The sequence below is a fragment of the Dipodomys ordii genome, unplaced genomic scaffold (assembly GCF_000151885.1).
Source record: "Dipodomys ordii isolate 6190 unplaced genomic scaffold, Dord_2.0 Scaffold108, whole genome shotgun sequence".
NCBI lineage: Eukaryota > Metazoa > Chordata > Mammalia > Rodentia > Heteromyidae > Dipodomys > Dipodomys ordii.
In genome coordinates this window covers 192006-202849 of record NW_012267324.1, presented here as the reverse complement: position 1 = coordinate 202849, position 10844 = coordinate 192006, and the positions used below count along the sequence as shown (strand labels likewise).

Below are 10844 nucleotides of genomic sequence, written 5' to 3'. Positions count from 1 at the left end.
CCCCCCCACACCTTAAAAACGGTGTTGGTGCTGGGGCTCGAACTCAGGGCCGCGCATCTGCCGCACAGCGTAAGCCACAGCTCCACCCCAGCCCCGAGCTGGTGGCTCCCGCCTGTCATTCTGGCTCCTCTGGAGGCTGAGATCTGAGGATCGCAGCCCTGAGACTCTTACCTCCAAGAAACCGCCGGAAAACCAGGACATGGAGCCGTGGCTTTGAGCAAACAAGCTCAGGGATAGCACCCAGGCCCCGAGTTCAAGCCCCATGAACACCACCACCATCCCCAAGAGTCTACCCCCAGAGCTTCCTTTCCCGGCCCGGCTTTGAACCGCGATCCTCAGCCTCCTGAATAGCTAGGATGATAAGCGTGAGCCACCGGCGCTGGATTTATTTTTTAAACTTCTATTTTATGCTGCTCCCAGGGCTTGAACTCAGAGCCTGGGCGCCGTCTTTGAGCTTGGTTTGCGCAAGGCTGGCGCTCTGCCACTTGAGCCACGGCCCCACTTCCAGTTTTTGATGGTTAATTGGAGACAGAGAGTCGCACAGACTTTCCTTCCCAGGCTGGCTTCAAACTACGATCCTCAGATCTCAGCCTCCCGGGGTAGCTGGGATGTCAGGCGAGAGCCAATGGCGCCTCCCCCCCCCCCCCCCCGTGCAGGCGCTGTGTGGTCTGTGCGCATTTGGGGGCGATCAGAGGCCCCCCTGACGCTGCTCTCTCTGTCCCCCTCCCCCCCAGCCCCGTGTATGAAAAATACTGTGCGGACCACTTCGCGGACGGCCGCTGCGACCAGGGCTGCAACACGGAGGAGTGCGGCTGGGACGGGCTGGACTGCGCCAGTGAGGTTCCCGCCCTGCTGGCCCGCGGGGTGCTGGTGCTCACCGTCCTGCTGCCCCCCGAAGAGCTGCTGCGCTCCGGCGCCGATTTCCTGCAGCGGCTCAGCGCCATCCTGCGGACCTCGCTGCGCTTCCGCCTGGACGCCCGCGGCCAGGCCATGGTGTTCCCTTACCACCGGCCCGGCCCTGGCTTCGAACCCCGAGCCCGGCGGGAGCTGGTCCCTGAGGTGATCGGGTGAGTGACTCCACCAGGACCTTCCTGAAGGAGGCTCTGGGTGAGGAGGAGGTCAGGCCCAGGCACTTGTGACTTCGATCTTGTGGCTCCAGTGGTAGAGCACTAGGCTTGGGTGAGAAAGCCATGTGGTTCAAGCCCCAGTATGGGTACCAAACAAACAAGCAAACAAAAGAACTGTCTGTCTGGTGGGTGGGTAGATGAGTTGGAAGGCAGTGGGGGATGGTATTTGTGAAAGATGCAGCAGAGGCCTGAGGAGAAGGACAGAGTCCTGACACAGAAGCGGGGAGGGGCTGGATGTGGGTTGGGGGGACAGGCTCTGGCTGGAAGCATCCAGGAATGGAAGGCCGAGAGGATGGTTTGCTTCAAGCCAAAGTGATGATGACGGAGGCTGGGTTCCCGTCCCTAGCAAGAAAACAAAAGCATATGGGTACAATTAACAATGAATGATGTGAGAATAAAAACAGACTGTGGGGGATAAATAGGATCAAAGTACTTTATATGCATGTCTGAAAGCAGAAAGATGAAACCTGTTAGTTGTGTTAGAAGGGGGGAGGAGGAGGGGGGAGAGGGACGGAGGGGTGTGCATTGTATGGAAACTGTACGCACGGAGATGTCGTATGGAATCCCTCCCTCCTTGGACCACCAATATATGCTAATAAAAAAATCTTAATGGGGAACCAAAGGGCCCACCCACAGAGCAGGGCAGCCGGGATTGGGTGTTTCAGCCCGGTAAAGGACCGTCCCAGGTCTCCACTGGGGTGGCCCCAGCGAGACCCGTCTGGGGGTCACGGTGGGTGGGTCGGGTGCCAGCCCGGAGCAGGCGGGCCGCGGAGGGGACCCGGCGGTGGGGACCTGGGGCGCGTGGGGCTGGGCCCCCGCGGAGCCCTGGGGTCCTCCCCTTCTGTTCCCGCAGCTCCGTCGTGATGCTGGAGATTGACAACCGGCTCTGCCTGCAGTCCCCTGAGAACGACCACTGCTTCCCCGATGCCCAGAGTGCCGCCGACTACCTGGGGGCCCTGTCGGCGGTGGAGCGCCTCGACTTCCCCTACCCGCTGCGGGATGTGCGAGGTGAGGCCCCGCCTCCGCTGCCTCGGGGTTGCGCAGGCCACTCAGTCCAGGCCACACCCATGGTTAAGGCTACACCCCATTGTCGGGACCCCACCCACAGAGGAAGCCACGCCCCATAGCCAAAGCCGCGCCCAGCAGCCGAGGATACCCCCCCACCCCCGGAAGTCCCACTTGCATATGAAGCTCCACCTGCTGCTGAAGCCCCACCCACGACTGAAGCTCCGCCCCCTAGTGGAAGCCCCACCCACAGAGGAAACCCCGCCCATGGCTGAGGCTTGCTTCACCGTGGAAGCCCCACCCCCATGCCCGAGGCCCCACCCCACAGTGGAATGCCTGCCCATGGCCGAGGCCCCGCCCACCGTGGAAGCCCCGCCCCATTCCGGAGGCCCCGCCCCGCCGCCATGGAGGCCCCGCCCTCGTCTGAAGCCACGCCCACCGCCCACAGGGGAGCCGCTGGAGCCTCCGGCGCAGGGCGTGCCCACCATGCCCCTGCTGGCGGCCAGCGCCGTCTTCCTGCTCATCATCTTCGTCCTGGGCGTCATGGTGGCCCGGCGCAAGCGAGAGCACAGCACCCTGTGGTTCCCCGAGGGATTCGCGCTGCACAAGGACGTGGCAGCCGGCCACAAAGGCCGGCGGGAGCCCGTGGGACAAGATGCGCTGGGCATGAAGTGAGGACCTTTGACCCACCCTGGCCTTCACTGGGGTTGGCCTTTGACCTTAACTTGACCTTCACTTCAGACTCCATCCTGGACCCCAGAGTCCAGCCTCCTGCCCAGGCCCTGTGCTCGCTGGGGGCATCCCCACTTTCTGGCTTCTGACTATTCCCTGGGTCCCCATTTCCATACTTCATCCTCACCCGTGACCCATGACCTTCCGTGACCTCCACCACCCCCTCTGCCTCTAACCCAGTCTTACCTTTGACCCCTCACCTCTGAGGAACTTCCCACTCGAATCAGGATTCGGGTCTTAGATTTATTTATAGTTATATTTATTTGTTTGTGCCAGTTCTGGAACTTGAACTCAGGGCTTGGGCCCTGAGCTTTTTCACTCAGGACTGACACTCTACCATTTGAGCCAGAGCTCCACTTCCGGTTTTTGAGTGGTTCATTGGAGGTAAGAGTCTCAGGGGCTGGCTTCGAACTGTGACCCTTAGATCTCAGCCTCCTGAATAGCTGGGAAAACGGCATGAGCCAGACAACTTGTTCATGTCTTTCACCAGAATTGAGAGACATGTCAGCTTTCCCACCCTGCTGAAATTCATGTTGTTTTCTTCTTGGTGGGGTTTGAACTCAGGGCCTGGGCGCTGTCCCTGAGCTCTTTGTGCTCAAGGTTGGGGTTCTTGTCACTTTGAGCCACATCTCCACTTCGTTTTTGAGTGGGTAGTTGGAAATAAGAGTCTTCGCTGCCTGGGCTGTCTTCAAACCCTAATCCTCAAATCTCAGCCCCTTGAATGCTAGGATAACAGGCGTGAGCCACCTGTTGACTGAAGATCCCCCCCATCTCCACTGCAGCCTCCTGACTTGCCTCTGTGACCTCTGCTCTGACTCCACCCCAAGTCCTCTCCGAAGGCGGGAGACCCCCCCAGTGCCCTTTGTCACCCCCTTTTCTTCCTGTGTCCCTAGGAACATGGGCAAGGGTGAGAGTCTGATGGGGGAGGTGGCCACAGACTGGATGGACACAGAGTGCCCGGAGGCCAAGCGACTGAAGGTGCCACGCAGCCCTCCCCTCCCCTCGCCCCTCCCCTCCCTCCCCTCCCCTCCTCAGCTCTTTTCCTTTCAGGGTACTGGGACACCCCCTCCTTCCCCCCTCTCCCGCCCGAGGAGCTTGGCTCTCCTTGCCTCCCCAAGCTCCAGGGGACTGTAGAGGGGGCTTTGTGGCCCCCGTGTGTTCTCAGGCGGTTCTGAGGCCGCAGAGGAGGCAAGGAGATGGGCTGGGGGAGCCCGCTGGGCTTGGTGGCTTGGGTGCACGTTCCTCTGGCCAGTCCTTCCTGGGCCCTCCCAGTGGGGGACCCCCCCCCCGGCCCAGACAATTCTAGTTCATTTGCTGCTGCTGCTGCTGTAACAAAGAACCTGTGGCTGGGTAGTGTAAGGAGGGAAGAGGTTCTTTTGGCTTCAAGGGTGTGTATGTGTGTGCGTGCGCGTGTGTCGGTGCCCCTGCCAGGCCCTGGCAGCCCCGTGTGTGCGCACGCGTGTGTGCGGTGCCCCTGGCAGCCCCTTCTCCCTCGGCCTGCGGTGTTGAGCCCGGCCCTCCCTGTGCTTGCAGGTGGAGGAGGCCGGCGCGGGGGCCGAGGAGCCCGTGGACTGTCGCCAGTGGACGCAGCACCACCTGGTGGCTGCCGACATCCGCGTGGCCCCGGCCATGGCGCTGACGCCACCGCAGGGCGATGCGGAGGCCGACGCCATGGACGTGAACGTGCGGGGCCCAGGTCAGCGCCCAGAGCCCGCGGGGACCCCGGCACTCCAGGACTTAGACTAGAAATTCTGCTCTCTGCCTCCTCCTCTTCTCCCTCGTCCTCTTTCTCCTGGGGTTTGAACTCAGCACTTGGCGCTGTCTTTGAGCTTTTTCACTCTGTTACTTGAACCACAGCTCCACTTCCATTGTGTAGTCACTCCTGGTATTGCTGTGTGTCCTATTTGCTCGTGTGTGTGTGTGTGTGTGTGTGTGTGTGTGTGCACGCACATACGTGCTCTGGTCCTGGAGCTTGAACTCAGGGCCTAGGTGGCGCTGTCCCCAAGCTCTTCCCGCTCAGAGGCTGGTGCTCTACCACGTGAGCCACAGCTCATGTCTGGCTTTTTGGCCCATTGGTGATAAGTAGCCCGCAAACTTTTCTGCCTGGGCTGGCCTTGAATCACGATCCTCCTCAGACCTCAGCCTCCCCAGTAGCTGGGGTGACAGGCGTGAGCCAGCGGTGCCCGGCAGCCCATTTGGCCTCAATGGCGTGCCCCTGGCCTCGGGCCCCCGGGGAAGCTGCGATGGCTCGGTGACGGCCTCCTGTCCCCACAGACGGCTTCACCCCCCTCATGCTGGCCTCCTTCTGTGGAGGGGCCCTGGAGCAGATCCCAGCCGAGGAGGAGGAGGTGGACGACTCCTCCGCCAGCATCCTCTCAGACCTCATCTGCCAAGGGGCCCAGCTTGGGGCTCGGACTGACCGCACAGGCGAGACCGCCCTGCACCTGGCCGCGCGCTATGCCCGGGCCGACGCTGCCAAGCGGCTGCTGGATGCCGGGGCGGACACCAACGCCCAGGACCACTCGGGCCGCACCCCGCTGCACACGGCCGTGACCGCCGACGCGCAGGGCGTCTTCCAGGTGAGCCCGATCGCCGCTGGACACCGGGGCTGCGGAGGACATCAGGCACCCCGGATTCAGATCCAGTCTCGCTCTTTCTTTTTGTCAGTCATGGAGCTTGAACTCCAGGCCTGGGCGCTGTCCCTCAGCTCTTCAGCTCAAGGCGAGCGCTCTACAGCTTGAGCCACAGCGCCACTTCCCGTTTTCTGGTGGTTTATTGGAGATAAGAGTTTCACAGACTTTGCTGCCCAGGCTGGCTTTGAACTGCGATCCTCAGATCTCAGCCTCCTGAGTAGCTAGGATGACAGGCATGAGCCACCGGCACCTGGCTTCTGGCTTTTTTTGAGTGGTTCATTGGAGATAAGAGTCTCACAGACATTCCTGTCCAGGCTGGCTTTGAACTTCAATCCTCAGAACTCACTCTCCTGAGCAGCTAGGTGATTACAGGTGTGAGCCACCTACTACCCTCCAGGCTCTCTCTCTCTCTCTCTCTCTCTCTTTTTTTTTTGGTCAGTCATGGGGCTTGAACTCTGGGCCTGGGCGCTGTCCCTCAGCTCTTCAGCTCAAGGCTAGCCTCTACCACTTGAGCCACAGCACCACTTCTGGTTTTCTGGTGGTTTATTGGAGATAAGAGTCTCATGGTCTCTCCTGCCCGGGCTGGCTTTGAACCGCGATCCTCAGATCTCAGCCTCCTGAGTAGCTAGGATGACAGGCGTGAGCCACCAGCGCCCGGCTCAGGCTCTCTCTTTTGTGTGTTTGTGTGGTCCTGGGGCTTGAACTCTGGGCCTGGGCGCTGTCCCTGAGCTTTTTTTACTCAATGCTGGTGCTCTACCACTTGAGCCACAGCTCCATTTCTGGCTTTTTAGGGGCTCATTGGAGATAAGCATCTTGCAGACTTTCTTGCCTGGGCTAGCTTTTAGCTGTGACCTTCAGACCTCGGTCTCATGAGGAGTTAGGATGACAGGCGTGAGCCACCGGTGCCCAGCTTCCAAAATGGATTTTTTTTGGCCAGGTGCTGGTGGCTCACACCTGCCATCCTAGCTACTCAGGAGGCTGAGATCTGAGGATCATGGTTCAAGGCCAGCCTGAGCAGGAAAGTCCGTGAGACTCTTATCTCCAATAAATCATCAGAAAACCGGAAGTGGCTCAAGTGGTAGAGCGCTTGCCTTGAGCTGAAGAGCTGAGGGGACGGTGCCCAGGCTCAGAGTTCAAGCCCCAGGACCATCTCCCCTGCCCCCCCCATCCATTTTGATTTGGGGTGTTTTTAGCTTGAGATGGAATTAGCAGGGGAAGCTGTGGCTCATGAATCGGTCGGGAGTCCCAGGAGGTGTCAGGGGTCTGCTGATCCCTCTGTTCCTGGTGTGACTTTCCCTGTTGTGTTCTCCCCCGCTCTTTCTAGATCCTCATCCGGAATCGCTCCACAGACCTGGACGCCCGCATGGCGGACGGCTCCACCAGCCTGATCCTGGCAGCTCGCCTGGCGGTGGAGGGTATGGTAGAGGAGCTGATCGCCTGCCACGCCGACGTGAACGCGGTGGACGAGCTGGGTAGGCTGACCGGAAGCTGTGGGTAGGGGCCGGGAGCTGGCAGGGGTCTCCTGGACACCCACGGTAGAGCTGGGCACCCATGCCGGCCTCAGGAGGCTGAGGCCTGAGGATCCTTATTTGAGGCCAGCCCTAGGCAGGGAAGCCTGTGGGAGACTGACTTCCAATTGACCACTGAAGTGGAGCTGTGGCTCAAGTGGGTAGAGCGCTAGCCTTGATTGAACAAGCTGAGGGACAGCGCCGGGGCCGAGTTCAAGCCACACACACACACACACACACACACACACGCACACACAGTGGCTTCCTTCTGACAGTTCATTTCCAGCTGCTTGGGACAAGGCTCAAGGCCTGCTTGGCGGTGGGTTTCTACCCCTGTCCCCAGACTGCAGGCTTTACTGGAAGAAATCCACTCTACTGCCACCTGCTGGGCAGCTGTAATAAATATCTGCAACTGGATCCAGTCTGTAATCCGTAAGGGTTTACGGGAGCCTGGCTTTTCGCCGATTCACACAGGACACACCACAGTCCTTGGCCATTTAAAAAAAATTAATTAATCAGTTCATTAAAACAATAACTGGTCAGTTATTTATTATTTTATAACTAGCCTTATTTTATAAGTAATCATTAATACTCAGTTATTGTTGTCACTACCATTATATATATATTTTATTTTTATTTATTTATTTAGTCAGTTGTGGGGCTTGACCTCTGGGCCTGGGCGCTGTCCCTCAGCTCTTCAGCTCATGGCAAACGCTCTACCCCTTGAGCCACAGCGCCACTTCCGGTTTTCTGGTGGTTCATTGGAGATAAGAGTGTCAGGGACTTTCCTGCCCAGGCTGGCTTTGACCCTCCATCCTCAGATCTCAGCCTCCTGAGGAGCTGGGAAAGCAGGCGTGCACCATGGGTGCCCAGTGAATTAGTGAGCGGGAATAGGAATACTGATTCACGCACCAAGCGCAGGGGCTCAGCTGTGCTCAGCTGGCCGGCCTCCCAAGCTGTTTTGCAGACACTAACTGCCCCCCCCCATACTGGGGTGCTGGGGGTGTGAGCTGGGCTCTGGTCTGGACCCTGACTCCCCCCCTCTCTCCAGGGAAGTCAGCCCTGCACTGGGCTGCAGCGGTGAACAATGTGGAGGCCGCCTTGGCTCTGCTCAAGAACGGCGCTAATAAGGACATGCAGGACAGCAAGGTGAGCCCTCAGCCCCTCCCCTCCCGTGCGGGTATGGCGGGGGGGGGGGGCACAGGTGACAGAACAGGGTGGGGGAAAGCTAGCGGGGCATTCACTGTGCCCACACCCAGCTTTTAGGGCTGGGATTTGGGGCCAGGAGGCTCTAAGAATGGGTCAGATGAAGAAGTGTGTAGCAGCTGCTGTGTGAGCTTGGGGAAACTGTTTAACGTCTCTGAACCTCTGTTCTTATCTCCAAAGTAGGGAAGTAAGGATATGCCCCCTCCACCACCTTCATTTCATTTCATTTTTTTTTTTTGGGGGGGGGCTTGAACTCTGGGCCTGGGCGCTGTCCCTCAGCTCTTCAGCTCAAGGCTAGCGCTCTACCACTTGAGCCACAGCGCCACTTCCAGTTTCCTAAGTGGGTTTATTGGAGATCAGAGACTCACGGACTTCCGTGCCTGGGCTGGCTTTGATCCTCGATCCTCAGATCTCAGCCTCCTGAATAGCTAGGATGCCAGGTGGGAGCCGCGGCGCCTGGCCCTGTTGGATCTTTCTAAAGGAAAGAGCATGTCCGTCAGGTCCTGCACAGAGCGGGGATGTGACCGCTCTGACCTTGGCCAGGGTGGCATTGACATGTGTGGGTGTGCCCCCCCCCCGTCCCCAGGAGGAGACCCCGCTGTTCCTGGCGGCCAGGGAGGGCAGCTATGAGGTGGTCAAGCTGTTGCTGGATCATTTTGCCAACCGGGAGATCACAGACCACATGGACAGGCTGCCCAGGGACGTGGCCCACGAGCGGCTGCACCAGGACATCGTGCACCTCCTGGACCAGCCCAGCGGGCCCCGCAGCCCCCCGGGGCCCCATGGCCTGGGACCCCTGCTCTGTCCCCCCGGGGCCTTCCTCCCCGGCCTGAAGGCCACACCGTCGGGGGCCAAGAAGAGCCGCAGGCCTCTGGGGAAGGCCGGGCTGGGCCCGCAGGGCGCTCGCGGACGGGGCAAGAAGCTGAGCCTGGCCTGCCCGGGCCCCCTGGCGGACAGCTCGGTCACGCTGTCCCCCGTGGACTCTCTGGACTCCCCTCGGCCCTTCGGGGGGACCCCTGCCTCCCCTGGAGGCTTCTCCCTGGAGGCTCCCTACGGGGCGGCCGCGGCCACCGCCGTGTCCTTGACGCAGCTTGGGGGTGCGGGCAGGGCGGCGGCTCTGGGGCGCCAGCCTCCCGGGAGCTGCGTGCTCAGCCTGGGCCTGTTGAACCCCGTGGCGGTCCCCCTCGACTGGGCCCGGCTGCCCCCACCTGCACCCCCGGGGTCCTCCTTCCTGTTGCCCCTGGCTCCGGGACCCCAGCTGCTCAACCCGGGGACCCCCGTCTCGCCCCAAGAGCGGCCCCCTCCCTACCTGGCCCCTCCCGGGCACGGAGAGGAATACCCGGCTGCGGGGACCGGTGGTAGCCCCGCGAAGGGTCGCTTCCTCCGGGTCCCCAATGAGCATCCTTACCTGACTCCGTCCCCCGAGTCTCCCGAGCACTGGGCCAGCCCGTCGCCCCCCTCCCTGCCCGACTGGTCCGAGTCCACGCCCAGCCCCGCCACCGCCGCCCCCCCTGCCCAGCCGCACCCCCTGTCTGTCCCTGCCCCCCTGACTCAGGCCCAGACCCAGCTGGGACCCCAGCCTGAAGTCACCCCCAAGAGGCAGGTGCTGGCCTGAAGGAAGAGCTCCTTGCTTTAGATCTCGGATCTGAAGAGACCCTCACCCCCCCCCCCATCTGTCACCTCGCTCTGCATCTCTGTCTGTCTGTCTCCCTCTCTCTCCCTGAAGTGTTCTTCAATCCTTGGACCTTGGATCTGAAGACACTCCAACTTCACATCTGTCTGTCTCTATCTTTCTTTCTGTCTCTTCCTGAAGTGTTCAATTCTTGGACCTTGGATCTGAAGGATACCCCATCCTGACATTCTGTCTTTCTCTGTCCCCCTCTTCCCTCTCCTCTCTCTCTCTTCACCAGCCTTTTGCACCAGCCCAGACTCTTAGTCTTCCTTTATTTATAATGTGGGGGCTGACACCCACCTTCTGAATCTTGTAACCAGTCTGGGACCTTCTCTTCCCTCCCGTATCCCTTGCCAGCCTTCTCTTCTCTTTTTTCTCTCTCACTCTGACACCTGTGAGTTATTATTCTTTATTCTTTCCTTTTCTGCTTCTTCCTCCTCTCTTCTTTTACAATTTTTGTATAGAAACGAAATTCATTTAAACAAACTTATTATTTTTTACTATATATATATATATATATGGAGACGCTCCCCCCCCGTGTCCCGTGGGGCTGAGTCTGTGGACCTATTTGGGCCCAGCTGGACTCTGTGTACCGAGTACACGGCCCTGGCCTGGACTAAGCGCCCAGCCCGCCCTCGGGCGCCCCTCTGTGGCTTGGGTTGGGGGAGACGCGGGAGCCTCCCTCCCCCCTGATTCCAAATAAAACCCGTCCTGTGGCCCGCCCCGTCGCGCCCCCCCTCCTGGCACCGGGCGGGACCGGGTCGGTTCACTTCTCGTCTGCGACTCAGGCTTCCTGAGGTGCCCGTCGTGGGCTGCTGTGGAACGGCCTCCCACCCACCCCGCTAGCCGGGCTCCGGCCCGCGCCCTGCGCCTAATAAAGGAACGGTCTGCGCCCCGCACTCAGCCTGGGCCCCGCAGCGCCCCGCGCTCAGCCCGCGCCCCGCACTCAGCTCCGCGCTCA

The 10844-nt window shown here is 60.4% G+C and overlaps 1 protein-coding gene across 1 annotated transcript in view; it reads left to right on the top strand.

Annotated features, from left to right (window-relative positions):
• The window catches only part of Notch3 (notch 3), a 42372-nt gene extending 32546 nt beyond the window's left edge, over positions 1 to 9826 (top strand). The window contains exons 27-35 of the mRNA XM_013028278.1: positions 735 to 1067; positions 1981 to 2135; positions 2581 to 2803; positions 3758 to 3842; positions 4398 to 4560; positions 5139 to 5443; positions 6822 to 6969; positions 8057 to 8154; positions 8798 to 9826. Of these exons, the coding sequence (XP_012883732.1) occupies positions 735 to 1067; positions 1981 to 2135; positions 2581 to 2803; positions 3758 to 3842; positions 4398 to 4560; positions 5139 to 5443; positions 6822 to 6969; positions 8057 to 8154; positions 8798 to 9826 (2539 nt within the window). The remainder of the gene's footprint in view (positions 1 to 734; positions 1068 to 1980; positions 2136 to 2580; positions 2804 to 3757; positions 3843 to 4397; positions 4561 to 5138; positions 5444 to 6821; positions 6970 to 8056; positions 8155 to 8797) is intronic.
• Positions 9827 to 10844: the final 1018 nt, after the last annotated feature.